At 40.7% G+C, this 20,883-nt stretch overlaps 2 protein-coding genes and 1 long non-coding RNA gene across 5 annotated transcripts; 1 reads left to right on the forward strand and 2 right to left on the reverse strand.

Moving 5' to 3' along the window:
* Positions 1-216: 216 nt before the first annotated feature.
* On the reverse strand, positions 217-1,432 carry LOC9267948 (uncharacterized). The gene is made up of 2 exons (XR_001545835.3): positions 1,018-1,432; positions 217-607 (listed from the first exon to the last, which is right to left on the reverse strand). It is a non-coding gene; the product is annotated as an uncharacterized lncRNA (long non-coding RNA).
* Positions 1,433-5,853: 4,421 nt separating this feature from the next.
* On the reverse strand, positions 5,854-10,769 carry LOC4338189 (WPP domain-interacting tail-anchored protein 1). 3 transcript variants are annotated; one of them, XM_015784960.3, is made up of 5 exons: positions 10,630-10,769; positions 9,168-9,674; positions 7,956-9,100; positions 7,086-7,250; positions 5,854-6,359 (listed from the first exon to the last, which is right to left on the reverse strand). In XM_015784960.3, the coding sequence occupies exons 2-5, from the start codon at positions 9,658-9,660 to the stop codon at positions 6,153-6,155; spliced, it is 2,010 nt and encodes a 669-aa protein (XP_015640446.1). In that variant the 5' UTR covers positions 9,661-9,674; positions 10,630-10,769; the 3' UTR covers positions 5,854-6,152. The 3 variants fall into 3 exon arrangements, with proteins under 3 accessions (XP_015640446.1, XP_015640447.1, XP_025881463.1); XM_015784961.3 differs by having other exon boundaries at positions 9,168-9,677; XM_026025678.2 differs by lacking the exon at positions 10,630-10,769 and adding an exon at positions 10,174-10,509.
* Positions 10,770-12,347: 1,578 nt separating this feature from the next.
* On the forward strand, positions 12,348-18,308 carry LOC9272228 (leucine--tRNA ligase, cytoplasmic). The gene is made up of 3 exons (XM_015782130.3): positions 12,348-12,595; positions 12,738-12,803; positions 13,753-18,308. Exon 3 carries the CDS (start codon positions 15,739-15,741, stop codon positions 17,173-17,175), a length of 1,437 nt encoding a protein of 478 aa, XP_015637616.1. The 5' UTR covers positions 12,348-12,595; positions 12,738-12,803; positions 13,753-15,738; the 3' UTR covers positions 17,176-18,308.
* Positions 18,309-20,883: the final 2,575 nt, after the last annotated feature.

Consider the following 20,883-nt stretch of genomic DNA (forward strand, 5'->3'; position numbering starts at 1 on the left):
CGGAAACGGATGGAAACGACCTTTAACATTTTCGTTTTCATATTTTTTCCGAAATCGGAATCGGAAACACCGGAAACGAAAATGGAAACGAATAGTATCGAAACCGAAAACGGAGCGAAAACGAACCGGCGCGGATACGATAACGAAAATTTATCGGAATACAAAAACCCCTCAAACTTTTGTCAAGTCCAATTCTCAAGTCTCAACAGTCAACAATTCATCATAAAACACAATTATATCAAGACTAATTGTTTAGTATCAACAGCAAAATATATTCTTCTATAACTTCATATAATTTGCATAACAAATATTCTAAAAGAATACAGCAAAACACAATGGTATAAGGTATACACAATTCAGGTGCTATACTGCTATCAGCCTATCTCTCCAGGAAATGGGTTTGAGAACAACAACAGAACATCAGTCCATCAATACTTAGTTCATCAATCATCACAGAACAGCAACTTCTACTCTTGCCACTGCACCCACATTTGTGGTAGGATCTCCTACATTTGCAAGGGTTGGTTGTGATGCTGGCAAAGCTACAATGCCCGCATTGCATACACTTGCACTGCTGCTACTTGCATTTGATGATTCCATCACAAATCTGCAGCATAAAAGAAATCAAATCAATGGTTTAGGCTCAAGACCACAGTCTGTCCTTAGCTGGACATAGTAGCATATATTATTTTTCAGCTGCATTTGTATTATTCCCCACAAACAAAGCAGTATTTCTATAATTGGAGTGCTTGGCAAATGGCAATAGAGCATATTAATAACTTCTACAAAATTAACAGAACAAAATAAAATCCAGAAGCAAGAAGGCATAAACATATAAAGAAAATAAAACCTACACAGTATTCAAGCTCCCTACACAGAATGTAATATAACCAAGCTCCTTAGTACAAAGAAAATAAAAGACATCAATCATTCAACATTCACTCAAATATATAGAGCCTACACAGTAACACTAACACAGAGTGACAGAGGTGGAGGTTAAGGAATGAGGAATAACACCTGCTGGTTGCTCAGTTGCTGCCGCTGGGCTGCTGGCTACTGCGAGGCGAGGAGTCGTCGGCGTTGGTGGCGGTGAGGAAGAGTCGCCAGTGGGGCTTGAGGTGTCATCGGTGGTGGTGGCTGTCGCGTCGTCGTCGGTGGTGGTGGCGGCGGTGAAACGGCGAGACGTGGCGGGACGGCGTCGTGAGATAACGGGGACCGAGCAGGCCGGCGGAGGTGCGAGATGGTGGCGGCGGCCAGCGGCGAAACGGCGAAGAGCGAGGGCGGCGCGAGATGGTGGGGGCGAGGATAGGACGGCGGACCAGGTGGCGAGCGGTGGCGCGGGCGGTGGGCGCGGGGGCGCGCGATGCCGCGATCTGGATGCACCACAGCCGCCGCTCCGCCGCCGGCTCGCGTTTGCGTCTGTCTGTCTCTCTCCTCTCTAGGGTTAGCCGGTTAGAGACTTGAGTTAGGGTAGATGCCGCGATTTGGGTTGCGCTGGAAAGTTGGGGATGAATTATGGACTATTGAATCTATGGGCCTTTTTAACTTCGGAAATTCCGACAATTTTTCCGGAATGTTTCCGACCGTTTCCGAGTTCCAACGGAAACTGCTATTATCATATTTGATTCCGTTTCTGGGAAAATATTTCTGTTTTCGATTCCGTTTCCGAAAAAATCTGACCGGCCGATTCCATTTCTGAAAACATGACCGGAATCTGGAAAAATTCCGTACCATTTTCACTCCTAGCAGATGGCGAGCGGAAGCCAAGCCCGTCGCCGACTGGTGGCCGGCGGCGGCCGCGGCGCGAGGAAGCCGTCTCCGCCCGTCACCGGCTGGTGACCGACGGCTACCGCGGCGCGCTGTGGCCGGATCTAGTCGTCGTGGATCCTTGTGGCCATCGCAGATCTGTCGACGTCGCCTCTCTCTCTCATCGCCATGCCGCTGGTGAGGGGCAAGAAGGGGAAACACCAGGGGAGGAGGTAGGGGACAGGGCACTGGGTCGCCCCAACGCGTAGTCTCGAGGAAGTGTCTCTGGAAAAGAGAAAAAGAGAGCTGAGGAGCCAGAGGCGTGCGTTCCCCTCGTGGGGGTCGCGCCTCCCTACAGGGACACGCCGCGCGGACGTAGAGGTGGCCAAACGGGCGGCACGGCCCGGCCCGGCACGGGCACGGTTCCGGCACGGCCCGTTTCGGCACGGCCCGTTAGGCACGGCTGATGAAACGGGCCGTGCCGTGCCGGCCCACGTGCCGAGCCGCCGGCCCAAGCACGGCCCGTGGATGGCCGGGCCGTGCCCGTGCCGGCACGGCACGCCCGCGGCCCACGGGCCGTTCGGGGCACGGCGGCCCGTGTGCACAGTTTTTTTTTTTAAAAAAAAAGCAAAGGAAATGTGTAAGGAAAAAAAAATTAAAAATGGAAATAAAATGTTTAAAAAAAAGTAATGATTTACTAATGTTAAAAAATGAAAAAATGGTATTTAAAAAATGGAAATAAAAGTTTTTTAAAAAAGTAATGATATGCTAATGTTAAAAAAAAGAAAAAATGGTATTTTTTTGTTGTGTTGAAAAATTTAAAAATATAGATTGTGATTCATTATTATGAAATAATTTAAAGGTAAATCCACACTTGCGAAAATATTGCAAAAGAATTTGTTAAAAATAGTAATGACCTTTATTGATGTTTATATCATTACAGGATACAATGATACATGCTGCCTCGTTAAAAACTTTGTCATGTAAAAACTCATAGGGGAAAATGAGAAAACCATGACAAAGAAAAGAGTACAGCTCAAAGGTCAGAACTACTTCTAACAAAATTCTACTGGGGTTGGTCTGGATCCAGGTAGAGTTGCTCGAAGTGGGCGGCCAATTCTTGGTTGTCCGCAGTGTATTGGGCATGTTGTCGAGCAAGCTCCCAGTCTTTAACGCTTAGTAGCATTTCGACGTGGTCGCTGCGCAGAGTCGTCCTCCGGTCTTCGATGATTCGGCCGCATAGACTGAAGGCCGATTCGGAGGACACCGTCGACACGGGCACCGTCAACACATCCCGTGCTAGTTTTGAAAGCACAGGATATGTTATCTTGTGGTCATTCCACCACCCGAGGACGTTGAAATCTTGTGCTTCGTGGTGGATGGCGTCGCTGTCCAAATAACCGGACAACTCTTCGGCCACAACATGCGAAGAGGCGTCTCCACTTGTAGCCGACGAACTGCCACCACCTTGGATTGAACTTGAAGACGATCCACCCCAAATCCTACCCCACTGTATCTTCTTCTTACCTGTAGTGGGGATAGGAGGGGGTCTCCGCTGGCGAACTTCCTGAAACTTTACTTCATATCTTCCAAAAACCTCATATAATTTACGTCTAACCTCAGTATAAAAAGAACTATAATCTACACCTATAGTATCTCCAACAAGTGATAAAATAGCAGACAATCCCCTTAATTTACACCTAGGATCTAAAACAAAAGCAAGAGCATACAACATAGGTATATTTTTCCAATATTTCAAATATTTTTGTTTCATGTGAAAGACAGGTTCAGTTAGAACGTCATCATTTTCGTATTCTTTAAATAAAGTAACAATTTCAAGAAGGTTGTGCAAAATTATATTAGCAGTTGGATAATAAACATGTGACAAAGTTAGAGTACAATCATAAAAAGTTTCTAGAAATTGGTAAAATTTTTGGACAATTGCCCAAACATGCTCGTTCAGTACTGAAGACCCGTCACTGTTTCTTGGGCCACCACGTGACTGAACAAAATCAGAAAGTAAACTACTATAAGGTAAAACAACTTTTAACATTAAATACGTTGCATTCCACCGATGCTCTGCATCGGTGGCAAACTTACGAGCTTCCACACCGGCCGCATTGCAAAACCTCTTCCATGCAGCAATCCGCGGGTTAGAAGCAGTTAACCACGCGATTGCTTGACGAACAGCATCGATGTGGTCACCTACCCTCTTCATGCCAGTCTTAACAATCAAATTAATTATATGACATGCACAACGCTGATGGAGTAGAAAAGATTGAGCATACACACAAAATAAAGGTTGCAATATTTCAATAGCTCTAGAATTAGCAGATGCATTATCTAGGGTGACAGCAAATATTTTATCAGCAAGATTAAATTCATTAATTACTTCCCTAATTCTTTCAGCTATGTTTTCTCCTGTATGTGAGACATCTATTAACCTAAGCCCTAAAACTCTCTTTTGTAATTGCCAATCATCATCAACAAAATGAACAACTACGCTAAGATAATCCTCTCTAGCTCTACTACTCCATATATCTGAAGTAACACAAACAGAGAAAGTACATGTACTAAACAGTTCCTTAAGTGCAGTTGCTTCCTTGTGATAAACATTCTCTAAATCTCTAGTTGATGTTTGCCTACTCACAGCTTTAAACCTAGGGTTATGAGATTGCTGAATGTAATGTTCAAAAGCAGGGGACTCTCCAAAGTTAAGGGGTAAATCTTGCCTGGCGATTAACCGGACAAGAGATTCCCGAGCAACCATGGGATCGTACTCCCAACTGCGTACCGTACCGTCTGGGTTTAGCATAAGTTGCTGCTGCCGGAGTTGTATTCCTTGCTTCTTGGCACACGACTCCGCATGGCGCTTGAGGTGACCTGTACCACCAGAAGAACGAGCAGATAAAATTTGCCTACATATTCTACAACGGGCTTTCGATACCTCCCTTCCGTCGGGGCATGTTTCCTTTATCTCGTCGAAGCTTTGCCACACACAGGAGGTTCTCGATCTCTTCGAGCCGGTGTGTGTCGAAACACTTCCGCTCGCGGTTCCGGAAAATCCTTCCGAAGCTGTCGCCTCCTGAACCGGTACCTCCTCAACGACAGCCGTATGAACCGGTACCTCCTCCACAGATGGTGGAGTTGGAGCCGATCCGGAGGTACCGTCAAACCCCGACATGTAGTTGGGGTCGAAATCACCCAAGGTGAACGACGGCGACTGGTATGGAAAGTTCGGATCCATTCTGAAAATTTAAACCGACATAAACAAATTTTCGAATATTTATTGAATTCACAAACACAATACAAATAATACACAAATTTGAATATTACTTACATCTTTCCAACCGCGAGCTCTTCAAACCTCTGCGATCAAACTGTTGAACTACGAAACTAATTTTGATTTTTGACAAAATTTGAGCAAATTTTGTCAAAATCAAAAAAAAATGCACACTTGAGAACAAAGAGAGCACTTAAAACACTTGAGAGCACAAGATGAGGAGTGTGGGATGAGGAGAAATGGCTGGGGTTCATGCCCTATTTATAGGGCGAAATTTGAGATTTTTTGGAATTTTTTCGGAATTTTTATGAATTTTTTAGCCTCCCAACGGTTATTTTCAAATTTCAACGGTCAAATAGCCGTTAGTGCCACGTGTCGCCGTCCCATTGGACCGCCGCCCGCCTGCCGCGCCTGACGGGCCGCCGCCGTGCCGTGCCGGGCCGTGCCGTGCCGGCCCGCTACAGTAGCCGTGCCGTGCCGTGCCGGCCCGCGTGCTCGGCCAGCGGCCCAAGCACGGCACGGCTAAACGGGCCGTGCCGGCACGGCCCGTTACTGTAGCAGGCCGTGCCGGGCCGTGCCTGCTACAGGTCCGGCCGTGCCGCGCGCGGCCCGTTTGGCCCGGCCCATTTGGCCACCTCTACGCGGACGGTGTGAGCTGGGGAACGATCCAGGGGCACGCATTGAACAGCCCTTAGGAATGCTTCCTGTCACAAGTTTCAGCTGTACCGGATAATTCTGATGGCACTTAGCATCAATACAGGAGCTTTGGAAGAGTTTCCGCTCAGTACCGTACGTCATCATTCTTAGTGTTAGTCTACAGATAATTAGAATCAACAGAAGGAAATTTACTAGTCACAACTCACAAGTCATAACCATTTGTCTTAGAGGCCAAAAGACTGGGCAATGGCAGCCAAACTAAGAGTTTACAATCACTCATCCAGGAGCATCAGTGCATCACTACCGAGTTCAGGCCAGATCTGAACACTACATATCACAGTCTACAGCACCAAAAATTGCTTATTCTATGAGCAGAAAGGGGGTGAAACAAACAAAGAAAAAAAAAACAGGGATGTAAATAGTGTACACACTACAGACTACATTAGCCATCATTGCATTGGCCTCTTCAAACGGAGCTGCTTTCTTCTGGGAGTGGCAAGTATATGAAGACAGCGACTAACAAGATCAGGAATGCCACGGTGATGTACTTCCAGTTCAGCACTGACGGCTGTATGGTCCGGACTGCCTCAGCAGTGCCCTCCCCGCCAGAGTCATCATCCTCTGAAGACCTCGTCTTCTCTTCCTCATTGCTAGGGTCTACAGGTTTCTCAGCCTGTACACAATTTCAGTAACGCAACAAGAGTTTGAAAACCTCAGAAGTCGGATCAAGATATTATCCATGTTCTAAAAGGCATTTAGAAATAATCAATCAACTATGATAATGTCTTGCGCTGACAGCTACGTCTGAGATCTCAAACAGATATGCTGCTTACAAACTTGTGCGTCTTTATTAGAAAGAAGAAAGCGGAATTACATTGCAACAGAACCAAGAGAAAACTGTTTCATACATCTGTGTGTTAATCCAAGAAATTTCAATACAGTTGTACAATTAATTCATGTAAACATAATTATATAACTATAGCTCAATTGTTAAAAGAAGTTTTACTACACAATATTTTAAAAGTAATGAGATAGACTGACTTGAGTACATACAAATGCGTACTTACTACGAATGAGAGATTGACTGACTTGAGTACATACTACGAAAGTGTAGTTACTACCAATGGGTACTTGGGCTTTTAGTTGCTAACACAACCCAAGTCGTACCTGAGAGGTTGAGCCCAATCTGGCCATCTTACACAAAGCTCAACCTAACCACAAACTTAAATTGGCAGGTTCAGCCCAAACCCAAGCTAGACCTAATTACTTCACCACAGCAAATGTTAACTTACTAATGGCATGAGTATCAAATAGTTGTGGATGATGTCGACCAAGCAGCAGCAATTTATACCTTTTTTGTACAGTATGAAAAAGAGAATCAACTAAAGATAATTTTCACCTTAGTCTGTGATGAAGAAAAATCAGGAACTATTTCCTCCGCTAATTTAGTAGAATGAAGCTCAACATCTTTGCCAGTAACATTTTTGCTCAATTGAGTGTCATCCTTAACACTTCCTTTGCACTTCTGAGCCAATATCTTGTTTTTCTTTGTCAACAACGAAATCTGGAGCCATCAGAAAAGAAATCATCAAATAAATATGGAACAGCAACAGTTCAACTTACTGCTTAACATAGATTAATTCAGATTTGGTAGAATATGAGTTCACACTGTATTTAGTGTAGCACGAGTCATACGAAAGTTTTCCTTCCTAAAATAATCCAAAACACTTACCATTGCTTGAATTGGAAAACAAAACACACCATGAAAATAGTATCATGTCAGCTTTTTTCCACCACAAAGTTTTAGATTTTCTGTTTACATTCAAAAGGTACATGCAGATCTTTGAACTTTGATGCACTAAAGCTAGGTCACAATCCCCCACTGTCTAAGTCTCACTCACATCATGTATTGTCTTGTTTACCTTTGTCAACAAGAATAACCAAACTTTGCAAATAATGAAAATGGTTCATCGGTCTAAACACAAGCATGGACTTCGAACATAGTCATAAACAGATATTTGGATTTACTTAGAATACTAAAAGGTAAGGTTAACATCTAGTCTTTTTTGTATCAACTCATGTCTTGCTAAATTTGGAAGCAAGACCAATCCACAGTGTCATTCAACACAGTAAAATTAAAAGGTCTAATTGAAGATTTGTATCTTTTTCTTGAATCATGTGTTTCCAAACTATGCACGAGTAGCATGTATATATAAAAAAGCTAAAGTATTGACAACGGCAACAAAAGTGTATTCGGTCGCGTATAGACCTGTTGATGAAGTCGTTCTCTTTCCAATGCAAGTTTTGTGACCAAATCAGTAATTATTTTTGTTCTGATTCCAATATCCTTGACGGTAGACATCTTAACATGGTTGGCTTCATGTAATGAGTTCTCTAGACTTTCTGCTCGACCCCTCAGAAACGATAGCTCCTCACTAAGTTCTAAGTTAGTGTCTGTTAACAATGTACACTTAGATTCAGCATTCTCTGCTCTGGTTTCAGCTTTTAAAACCTTTCCCTTCAGATCATCAATCATATGTTCCATGTCCGACATTGTAGATCTCAGCATACTCTGCTGTTCAACAGTGGCATCAAGAGATGCCTTTGCATGCTCTAATTGGGTATGTGACTCCTTAAGTTTCCTCTCCAAAAGGCTAGTCTTTTCTGAACCATGACTTTTAAGAGAGTTTAGCTCCCCATTAAGTTCTATGTTAGCTTCAGTTAGCTGCATGCACCTTAACTCAGCATTTTGTGCTCTACTTTCTGCTCTTGAGACATCTTCTTTGAGACTCTTAATAATGTTTTCTAATGTGCTTATCTCGGCATGCAGCACATTCTGCTCCTCCTGAAAAGTTTCTGCTGATGCCTTTGCCAACTGCAACTGTGAATCAGATTCCCTCAACTGTTTTTCTAGCTCCTTAACCTTATCCTGCAAGGATGGCAATTCAGGACTTGGATGAGTTTCTGTGCCTCCACTATGTTGACTCCCTTCTTGAATATTCTCTGCGTTGACTTGCAGTGAAGATAATCCCATCAAGCTTTCTCCTAACTTCGACTCCAGATCACCCTCCCTACATCTTGATGCACTTAGATGGCACTCTACGGTACTAACTTTGTCCACAAGTTCCTTTGAAGTTCCCAAGAGTACCTCAGAAGCGTTTTCTGCTGCAAATGTTTTCCCACATAATGATTCGATAGATTCCTCCAGGAAATATTTTTCCTGATCATGATGATGGAGCTTTAGTTTGAGTTCTTCTATAATACATCTTGATTCAGAGAGCTTCTTTTCAAGATCCAGCTCACTTGCTATCGATTGTTCTAACATCTGCAAAACATTTCTTCGTTGATCCTCTGTCCTCATGCTAGTGTGGGATGACACAATACCATTTTCATACCCAGCGTCTCCAGTAATGCCTGTATAATTGTAGTTAGAAAAGAGTGCTAATTGATGCATATAAAACCCAGGGTAACTGAGCATTACCTTCTTTGTCATGGGGAAACTCTATGGCTTTCTCAAACTTGGCTGACTCTTTTCTGATATCAGAAACTAATTCCTTCATCTGCTTTAAAGACACCATAGCAGCATCTAGCCTAGCTTTAATCTTGCCTCCAGATTCATCTTGACAAACCATATGCTCAACATTTTGAATATCAGTCTCAAGAGTACTGATCATGTCATCTAACTCCCCTACTTCTGCATCTAGAAAACCATATAGGATGTCCAATTCAAAAGCACTCTCGGCAGTTTCAGAAGAAACAGATTCGTCTTCCAATGTAGGAGGCTCAAAATCAGTAGCCTTGCGAGCTATCTCCATCACCAACATCTCTAGATTTAGTAATTTCTCAGAGGCAAATGCAAGCTCAAGTTCCACTCTAGTAATAATTTCCATACTTCCTCCTTCTACATTCATTCCATCTCCATTACCCATGTTTTGTTGGAAATGGTCATCATCCATACTGTTCTCAACATCCATAACTCCTTTTCTGCCTGCTACACATTTGGTTATACACAAAAAGGGAGACATGTGAGATACAAGAAATGCACAAATAGGAATATTAAAGACCAAAATAAATAAAATGAAAAAGAAACAATAAAAAAAATTATCTATCATAAGTGACGTTTGTAGCTTCTGGTTCATCTGATGGACCAAAGGTTTTAAGAGCTAATAGCATTCCAAAAACACCTAAGAGTGTTTATATTAAAAAAAAATCAGAAAATGTACACATCAGAAAACCAATCATGTTGGAGCCTGATTGGACAAGAACATTATGGGAAAATCAAGCTTATCAGGCATCGGTCCAAAATGACATAGGTAGGTAGAAAAGGCCCAGCTTACATGTTCCCCCGATATCGTCAACCAATTTAACAAGCATTAACCTCGGTAAGGACTGGGACGCAATACTACTATTTGAGAGAAAAAATGGAGGGACAGAAAGAAACACCTCCCCGAATGAACTAACAAGAACAGATCAGAAGGAAATTCAACCTCATGATCCAACACCAAATAGAATGACAATTCGTCCTATGTGCTCCATTCAGCACAGGAAATGCTGAAATTGGGCTTCTCCTAACTCGGGTCAGTAATCCTGATGGATTCCCCCTCTCCTCCAAGTCGGATTTGCTGTTCATGGTCACTATGACCGTACAAAAGTGCTCTGCTTTCGTGCGCACTACATCATACAAAACCAAACCAAAGCGCCGTATCAGCCGTTATCCCAATTCCCACCAGCACCAGCTAGTCCCCCCACCCACGGGGTGATCCAGATTCGGCGGCCCTCCGCGCGCGAGCGGTTGACCCGAATCTCTCGCTGCTCGCAGCTAAAAGCAACAACCTACCTACCAGTGAACCACACGGACTAGACTACAGAGCAGGAGGCATCCTCACGCCGCGCGCGAGCAGGAGGCGGCGAGATGGGAGAGGTTGCCTGCGGCTTGCCGTTACCTGGGCTCGTCGGAGGCAGCTTGCCGCCGCCGCCGCCGTCGCCCTCGCGATCTCCGCCGGGAAGCGAGGCGAGATGATGAGGTGGCCGGATTCGGATGCTGCTCCACTCCTCTGCCTCGCCTCCTCTTTGCCTTTCTCTCTCCTCCCTTTCCTTTTCAGAAAATTAAAAGGAAATGGAAAAAACGAAAGAAGTGGGGGAGACGTGCGTGCCAACTAGGCGCACGTGCGGCCCAGAAACGGACGACGTGGAAACAGCCCACGGGCCGGAGAGCCCCTTTGCCTTCGTCCTCCTCAGCCCAGAACAGCCGATAGAGAGACGTCCATTGCCGCCGAGAAAATTGGGTATTCCTAATGGGCGGGTGATCGCCGAGAATGCTAATGCTAATAGGCGGGTGATCGCTCCTCCGTCCGCCCAGCGATCACCCGCCCGCCCCCTCCCCTATACCGTACACTTATCCCTCCTCTCCCTCCTTCCTCCTCCCCTTCTTCTCTTCCTATTACAGTACACCACATAAAATTTTTTTAAAAAAATAAAAAATTAGAAAAATTTATGTATAGAAATACTTATATATAAAAATTTTGAATTCAAATTCAAATTTAAATCGGGTATATAAACTTTTGACTTATAAACTTTGGGTCTATAAACTTTAGGTGTATAAACTTTAGATGTATAGAAATACTATATATATAGAAAATATTTGAATTCAAATTTGAATTTGAATTCAAATTCAAATTTGAATCGGGTATGTAAACTTTTGACTTATAAACTTTGGGTCTATAAACTTTAGGTGTATAAACTTTAGATGTATAGAAATACTATATATAGAAAATATTTGAATTCAAATTCAAATTTGAATCGGGTATGTAAACTTTTGACTTATAAACTTTAGGTCTATAAACTTTAGGTGTATAAACTTTAGATGTATAGAAATACTATATATAAAAAAATATTTGAATTCAAATTCAAATTTGAATCGGATATATAAACTTTTGACTTATAAACTTTTGGTCTCTGAACTTTAGATGTGTAAACTTAAGGTGTATAAACTTTATGTGTATAAATTTACTAAAATAGGAAAGTAATGCGGTGCCAAAAAAGAAAACCAGGTGGAGGGGTAGAGGGAGGGAGGGGGGAGGGGATCGATCGCTACCCCAGTATCCGGGCAATCGATCGCCCATTAGGATCCCCCGCTTTGTATGCCATATTGTATTTTGATCTCTCTAAATTACTATTTTCAAATGATGTTTAGTTTGGTCTATCCATAGAAAAACAGACCTATAACCTATACAGTTGGGTGGCACACGTCTGATAGGATGTCAATGGCATGCTAGTTAGACGATGTACTTCTCCATATCCCTCTCTTGCAGCACATAACGACGATGGGCCAAACAAATAAAGTGAGGCCACCGGAGTTTTAGGGCCTCATCTTTTCGTGTATGCTGCTTATCAGCTAAAATTTGAATTTTCAATCTTAAATTTGAAACTGATTTTGAGATTTTTTTTTATCAAAGTTTACTTTTCAGCCTTTGATTTTAGATCGCTAAGAATACGTATATAAAATTTATATTCAGCATTTGCAAATAAGCCATTTCGTTTATTCCGCAAAGAGATGCCAAAGTGCATTATCTTTTAAAGTGATAATTTAATGAAGCCAAAATAACCCGTCGTTGAAGATTGCATAGCAATTTTCTCATGGCCGCCGCGGCCGTGGTGGATTGGTTGACTGGAGGGAGCTGTTCGTCTTTGACGCCTTGACGGGTTCCCGCGGGTAAGGAGAAGTAGGGGCCAAGAAACCCTAGGTTTCCAGTTGATTGGAGGGTTTGACTGCTTTGCAGCGAGTACAAAAACTGGGCTCGACGGCGGCCATGTCGCAGCACTCTTTCCGCCTCCAAACCACTGGAGCAGCCGCAGCAAGCAACCTCTTCTTCTTGTTCTTTCGCCGCCTCACAAATCACAATCCCCCCGGTATGCAAATGCAATTCCTCCTTGTTCAAATGTTGAGGATGCGATACTTCATTTTTGTTTAAATTTTTTTAGGGTTGAGGGGATTATGTCAAGTACTGTAGTAACATTTTGGTTTGCGTTTTTTTTCCATGTGCTTCATCAGGGTGTAAATGAACTAAGGGGAAGGAAGGGTTCTAGACTGGAGATTGCATTCTGGTCATATACCAAGGTACTAGATTTTTGCTTTGATTGTGATAAATCTACAGGAACGAATTAGATTGTAGATAAGAATCACAGTTTTCAATAGCCTCTGTTTGCCTGCAAATTATCATTTAAATATCAAATCTCGTTGTAGCAAACTTGGAATAATCCCATACCTTCAATTGTTTTTGAAAAACCAACCTCTTTGCATGTATTTCATCAGAAAATGTTTAAACTCAGGTCTGAGTTATTATTTCAGAAATTTTAGTGAATTAGATATGAAAAGTGAAATAGGGACGAGATGGCTAATATTGAAGTAGATATGGACTATCCATATAAACGAATAGATATTTCAAAATTGAAATTCGAATATAATCTTGCCATTAAAACTAGACTACCAAATGTGCTGGGGATGGGGATCTGAAGGTTTACAGCAGTGTGGCCAACTTCCAAAAACAAAAGCTTTAAAATTTAAAAAGCATGACAACCTGAAACATTTCCTGAAAGGCATGTCTTTTCTGTGATAGTTGTGATTTAGTGAGAACTTTCAACAAATTTGCTCTGTACATATTATTGAATCAAAATAATCTACTCATAGATGGTATTGTCTGTTACCCTCCTTGCTTTGTTGGATTTTGCTACTTTGCATCAACTATAGCTTTCCATATACTTCACAAGATAACTATTTATCTGATCTGTTTCATGCGACTTTCTTTGTCTTGCATTATGCAAATAATTCTAACTTTTTTGCCACAATATTCTGTTATTCTGTTGTTTACTCTCAGTAACCACTTTATTTTCTATCACAAATCAAAGCTGTTCACAAGTACAGTTTATTTGGGGGTTTTGCATACTGCATTTTAAATCAATCTACCATTGGACCATACACTGGATTCGTTTGTAGTTTGTTTCAGGTTTTTTGTACATTACAAAAAATGTTTATTTCTGTATTTAACACCCTTTTGTTGGTTCATTAGGAAAAGAGAAAATGTCATCTAGTTATGATGAAGGGAAAAGTTTTGCTCGGAGGGACCTTTTGCTTAAGATCCAATCTGAAGTGCAAAAATGTTGGGAAGAGAACAAGGTTTTCGAAGCAAAGGCTGGTGATACACCTCCAAGCCCTGGTGAAAAATTCTTTGGGAATTTCACATACCCATACATGAATGGCATGCTACATTTAGGCCATGCCTTCACACTATCGAAGCTTGAGTTTGCTGCAGCATACCACAGACTCCATGGCTCAAATGTCCTTTTACCCTTTGCTTTCCACTGTACTGGAATGCCAATCAAGCCATCAGCTGATAAGCTTGGTAAAGAGATACAACAGTATGGAAATCCTCCAGTGCTCCCACCTGCCAACAAAAACTCAAAATTTGAGTTGACAAATGATAGAATTTATGGCCAGACCACTGCTAGTGCCCAAGATAAGTACAGGAGCAAGAGATCTAAGTCAGTAGCAAAATCTGGCTCATACAAATCCCAGTGGGAGATCATGAGGAGCTTTGGCATTGCTGATGGAGAGATTGTGGAATTTCAAAATCTTCATCATTGGTTAAGCTACTTTCCTCCGCTGGCCATGGAAGATCTCGAGGATTTTGGGCTAAGTTGTGATTGGAGGCGTTCATTTATAACCACTGATATGAATCCATTTTATGATGCTTTTGTCCAATGGCAGATGAGAAAGTTGAAGAAAATGCACAGGATTGTCAAAGGCAAGCAGTACATGATCTACTCCCCATTAGATCGCCAACCTTGTCTTGGCCATGATCGGGCATCAGGTGAAGAGGTCGAGCCACAGGAATATGTACTGATTAAGATGAAGGTTATTCCGCCATTTCCACCCAAGTTGATGGTCCTGGAAGGCAGAAATGTGTATTTGGCCGCAGCAACACTCAGACCTGAGACAATATATGGTCAAACCGGGGGCGAAGCTACAGGTAATCATCGGGGTCAGTAGACCCCAACGATGTTTTGCTAATGTCCAGTACCCCTCTTATTTTACCAGCTATGCCCCCAATGAAGAGCTAAACTAGACCCCAGTGACATCCTTGATTGTTCCATCAAAGAGCAATTCTATACTAGTGGTACCTCATGGTACCTCCTCAAGAACCGTAAAATTGCTCTCCATCAAAGCTCAACTGGTTACTATAGGAACGAGATACTAGCAAGCAGCAAATAGAAAATGAACTAGCAGTTATGATTATACAATGGCCCAATATGCATATACGATTGATATTTGAGCCCATAAATAAGATCGGAAGACACTACTCCACAAATTCCCTGGTTGCATCATCATATTCCTCGTTGTATTGCATCGGCATCGCACGTCCTGACATCATATTTATCATATTTTATTTTATTTCCAGCATAATGGAAGGCAAATAATTAGTGGTTTTGATAATCTTTGATGCATTTGGTGTCTTTTACAGCTTGTAAAATAATCCAATAATGTACATGTTTTAATAATTTTATCGACAGAAGCTGTAATAGGCAAGATGTAACACTACTACAACAGGAGTTGGCTTTATTTTAATAATTTTGTCTCGTAGTATGTAGTCTCTAATTACAAGCTGTAATAATTATGTAGTTTTATTTCCGATTTACTGTTGGATTCCAACCAGCCGTATGGCATTTTTCGCAAAAATTTGATTAATCTTGATCAAATTTTGGTCTACTTTTTTTTATTCAAAAAATAATTCTCGAAGACCATTCAAAATTTCACTCGGAATCTACTTTTGCCCTGCGTGGAAACATCAAAATTGCATGGTTTTCGATCGGTTTTGGTTGAAAACGTAAATCCTGATTAGTACGAATACTGACCGCGGTAACTATTTATCCTGGCTTCGCCCCTGGGTCAAACAAACTGTTGGGTCCTCCTTGATGGAAAGTATGGGCCTTTTGAGATAAATGAAACCGATGTTTTTATATTGACAGCAAGAGCTGCACGTAATCTTGCTTACCAGATGCTATCCAGAGTTCCAGAAAAGCCAACTTGCTTAGTTGAGCTGCTTGGCACAGATCTGATTGGTTTGCCATTGAAGTCACCTCTTGCCTCCAACGAAGTCATATATGTTCTTCCAATGCAGAACATATTAGTAGATAAAGGCACTGGAATTGTGACTAGTGTTCCAAGTGATACACCGGATGATTTCATCGCATTACAAGAGTTGGTAAAAAATCAAGATTTTAGAGTGGCATGTGGAGTGAAAGATGAGTGGGTTTTCCCCTTTGAAGTTATACCAATAATTGATGTTCCAAGTTTTGGAAATAAATCAGCAGAGAAGGTTTGTTTTGATCTGAAAATGGATAGTCCAGATGAGAAAGAAAAACTTGCTAAAGCAAAAGAGATCACATATTTGAAAGGCTTCGATGATGGCATAATGATTGTTGGTGAGTTTAGCAACCGAAAGGTTCAAGAAGTGAAGCCATTGATAAAGGAAAAGCTATTGAAGGCAGATATGGCTGTTTTGTACTATGAGCCTCAGGAGAAGGTCATTTCCAGGTCAGGTGATGACTGTGTTGTTGCTCTCACAGATCAATGGCTCATAACATATGGTGAGGCTGAATGGAAACAAAAGGCTATAGAATGCTTGGACAAGATGAATACATTCTCAGTTGAAGCCCGTAATAGTTTTGAGCACACATTGAACTGGCTGACTTCACGGGCCCGTTCATGTTCTTTTGGACTAGGTACTCGGATTCCATGGGATGAGAAGTTTCTTGTAGATTCTCTTTCTGATTCAACTTTGTACATGGCCTACTACACCATTGCACATATACTGCAAAATGGTAACATTTATGGATCTGACAACTCTTATATAAGGCCAGAACAAATGACTGATGAAGTATGGGATTATGTGTTCTGTAATGGTCCGGCACCAAAAACTAGCATCCCCTCTACTGTTTTGACAAAAATGAAGCAAGAGTTTGAGTACTGGTATCCCTTCGATCTTCGAATTTCAGGTAAGGACCTTATGCAGAACCATCTGGCCTTCTGTATCTTCAATCACACAACACTTCTTCCAAAACATCATTGGCCCCGCGGATTCCGTTGCAACAGACACCTTCTGCTTAATTCTGAGAAGATGTCTAAGTCCACAGGAAATTTCAGGACCCTTCGACAGGCCATAGAGGAATTTTCGTCTGATGCCACTAGGTTTGCACTTGCTGATGTTGGTGACGGTATGGATGATGAAAACTTTGTCTCTGAGACTGCAAATTCTGCTGCACTAAGACTGACAAAAGAAATTTCATGGATGAAAGAAGTTTTTGATGATAAATCTTCCTTTCGACTTGGGCCACCATCTACTTATGCTGATCGCGTCTTTGCTAACGAGATAAACTTTGCCATCAAAGACACGGAAATAATTATGATGCTTCCATGTTTTGAGATGCTCTAAAAGCCGGATTTTATGATCTACAGGCAGCACGAGATGAGTACAGATTTTCATGTGGAGCAGGAGGTATAAACCGTGAATTATTGTGGCGTTTTATGGATGTCCAGACCAGGCTTATCACTCCTATTTGTCCACACTATGCTGAGCATGTGTGGCAAAAGATACTGAAGAATGAAAGATTTGTAGTGAGAGCTGGCTGGCCGATTGCTGATGATCCAGATTCTACTTTACGAATTACAAACAAGTACTTGCAGTCCTGCATAGTTTTGATGAGGAAATCGCTTCATAAGCAGGAATCTTGTCACAAAGTGGCCAAGAAGGGAGCTGCAGCCTCTACAACATTTGCGGAAAATAAATTATCAGTTGGTCTAATATATGTGAATGAACACTATGATGGCTGGAAAGAGCAATGTTTGAGAGTACTCCAGGACAAATTTGACACTGAAGCAAGATCCTTCACTCCTGATGAAGACATTATTGATGCTCTGGTGAATTGCTCTTTTGGACAGGAGCTAAACTTGAAACAAATAAAAAAGTTAAGTGTATGCCTTTCATTAAGTTCAAGAAAGATGAAGCACAGAATGTTGGTTTTCAGGCCCTGTAACCAAATCTTCCTTTTGGTGAAATGGAGATTCTTGAAGCGAACAAGGAACAGATCAAAAGACAGTTGGGTCTTAATCACATAGAGATATTGTCATCCTCAGATCCTCTGATGAGGCTGGTGCAAACAGAGCTGGTTCATATGCTTCCGTGCTCAGGAAAAATCCACCTTCTCCTGGAAACCCTATTGCAATATTCTTAAGTAAACTGGAGTTCCAGAGTCAAACTTGAAAATCACTCACTTGGTTTCGGTAATAACAGAACACTCAGGTTGCTCCTAACTTGTCTTATGCAGATACCACTCATGCTGCCTTTCAAACAAATAGTTTGTTGTGTATAAAATTTGTCTTACAGTTTAGAAAGCACAAACTGTATATGAACCTCGTATAGAAATAAATCATTGTCTGAACATTGTACAGAAATGAACCTTGTAAATAAGTGTCATTCTATCTGAAATTTGTAAAGGAATGAACCTTTGTTATGTAGACTTTGTTTTTAGTTGTATGTAGTATGTACTGCTAATCATTGCTTCTTCAGTGCCTTGTGTTCATCGTCCCACTGTTGTTTAGTTATTAGCAGTAGAAGTTCCTTAATTTGAGAGAATCCATTATATGCCACTGATTTTGTCACACGTCTACAATTTACCATCGACTTTATCATGTTCTATAATATACCATCGACTTTTGCTTAAATTCTACGATTTACCATCACCATCCGGTTAGCCTCCGTTGTACTGTACAATTTTGTCCAAATAACCGAAATACCCCTAGGACAAAAACTTTCAAAATTTGGATAACAAATTCAAAATATCATATTATAAATATAAGATTGTAAACATCCAAAATTTGGCCAAAAACATAAAATCTTATATTTTAGAATTTTTATCCAAATTTTGAAAGCTTTTGCCCCAAGGGTATTTTGGTCATTTTGACAAATTTGTACACTAACGGAGACTAACCGGACAGCGATGGTAAATTGTAGAAGTTAAGCAAAAGTCAATGGCATATTATAGAACGTGATAAAGTCAGTGACAAATCGTGGACGTGTCACAAAGTCAGTGGCATGTAATGGATTCTCTCTTAATTTTAACAGATACTACATGCTGTCTATCTCGTTGTGGACTTGTGGTAGAGTTCGCTAAAGAAGTACGGAGTACTAAATTGAACAAATTATTGGTCTGCATTAGTATTCTATATTTTTGTATCGTACTATTGTAGTAGCTCAAAGTGATAGCCGGACACAGTGGAATGCTGCCGGTGATCTCAAATAAAACATTAGAGATTTTTATAGACTACAACCGCTTAGGAATGTTTTTTTTTCTTTTTCTTTTTCTTTTTTTTAAAAAAGAGCATGCATGTTAAAATATGTCTCACAGACAAAAGAATGAAAAAAAAATGGTCATATGTATCTCTACTATTATAAAAATTGAAGATGTTTTGCCGGTATTTTGGTACGTCATTCGTGTATGAATCGGTTTTTAAATTCGTTCGCTTTTGGAAATACATATTCGTATTTGAGTCGGGTTTTAAGTTCATTTGCTTTTAGAAATACAGAAGGAGTAGGATAAGAAATCTCTTTTTTTTTAAAAAAAAATATCGCATGCTAACTTTAGATGATCGGTCTCCTAATTGCAGCTCATGATTTTGTAGAAAAATATATCCAAATGAATTCTCATAGTAAATTTCACCTTAACTAAACTTTATAACAATAATAAGATTAAAATAGCTTCCTTTGCAATGCACAGGTATTTTTTCTAGTATTAAAAGGAGAGAAAAATTAACGTGCTTTTTTATAACCTATGTCTTTATCTTAAACTTCAGTTAACACTACACCTAGTTTGAACTTATTTGCAACACATGGATTTTGCAGCACTTTTATATAAATTAAATTGATTCATGAATGAATGCTTTATATATAGTTCTTGCATTCTAAAGAATGCCTTTGGTATGATCTGAAACCATTCAAGCGAATTGCGCCCTCAAATTTCCTTGAATTTATTTCTGAAACAAGTAGTTGTAAATTGTTTTGATAAAAATATATATATTGAGAAGTAATAGGCAATAGCACTTGATTTCCCAAGAGGTGAGTTCACCATCAAATGGTAGAGGCAACCAAACTCAACCATATGCAAGTACCCAAACACATTCTCAGCGCATCTGGCATCCCGTCCATCTCTTATACAACCAACCAAACACTATCTTACACTATCCAGCCTCATATGATACAGACAACCAAACACTTTATTTTGCACTCACTCATCCAGGCTCATGTCAGCCTGGATGGTTCATACGGGTCAGGGCCAGGTTGGAGTGGTGCAAACAACCAAGCACACCCTTATTTACTGGATGACATATACTGCATAGAAATATTATTCTTTGTTGGCTAATTACTCTCACACGTGGGCCGGTTGTTGAAGGACAAACTTAGGACAAGTATGCGTATAAAAAAGAGTAAATTACACGAAACCACTAAAATTATAGTGCAAGTTACATAAAAATATACAAACTAGATGAAACCCCGCGCATTGCTGCGAGAATTTAATATGATAACAATAAAAAAAATAGCGTGTAAGATAGCTAGATAACATTAAGATTAAGTAAATTAATGTGATTTATAATAATTTAAATTTAAATAGTATGTAGAATGGTGATTCAAACGTAAAAAGTAAGGTGGTATGACTTTATGGAAGAAGAAAAATAGGGGGATAGTTTGGACCGTAGATTAATCATCTAAAGGCTAAAACAATTGATGTGATATGACTTAATTAGAGAAAAAAAGAAGAAAGATAATTTGGACCATAGATTAATCATTTAAGCACTAAGTGAGGATGAACTATATAAGTATATAGGATATCATAAAACATAACAAAGATATACATTGAAACATTATGTGAATTATGTTGGATGATAATTTAACATATTTGTATTTGAAAAGCTCTTAAATTATAAAAACTATAAAGATATAGCATGTTTGCATGATGTTTAAATGTGATGATTGTTAGTGGATAATGATGTGACATCTTGTTAATTAGTGGATAATGATATGACATCTTGTTAGTGGATGATGATGTGGCATCTTTGCAGGTTAAGCTTAACGAGTTAGTGGGGGATA

Source organism: Oryza sativa, chromosome 5 (assembly GCF_034140825.1).
Source record: "Oryza sativa Japonica Group chromosome 5, ASM3414082v1".
In the NCBI taxonomy this organism is placed as follows: domain Eukaryota; kingdom Viridiplantae; phylum Streptophyta; class Magnoliopsida; order Poales; family Poaceae; genus Oryza; species Oryza sativa.

What these genes read in the sequence shown, in the direction of transcription:
- LOC4338189 (XM_015784960.3), bottom strand. Translation starts at nt 9,660, where the DNA reads ATGGATGTTGAGAACAGTATGGATGATGACCATTTCCAACAAAACATG. An exon ending in GAGAACGACTTCATCAACAG is followed by an intron (nt 7,251 to 7,955) that starts GTCTATACGCGA and finishes TGATGGCTCCAG; the next exon opens with ATTTCGTTGTTGACAAAGAA. An exon ending in TTTCTTCATCACAGACTAAG is followed by an intron (nt 6,360 to 7,085) that starts GTGAAAATTATC and finishes AATTGTGTACAG; the next exon opens with GCTGAGAAACCTGTAGACCC.
- LOC9272228 (XM_015782130.3), top strand. Translation starts at nt 15,739, where the DNA reads ATGCTATCCAGAGTTCCAGAAAAGCCAACTTGCTTAGTTGAGCTGCTT.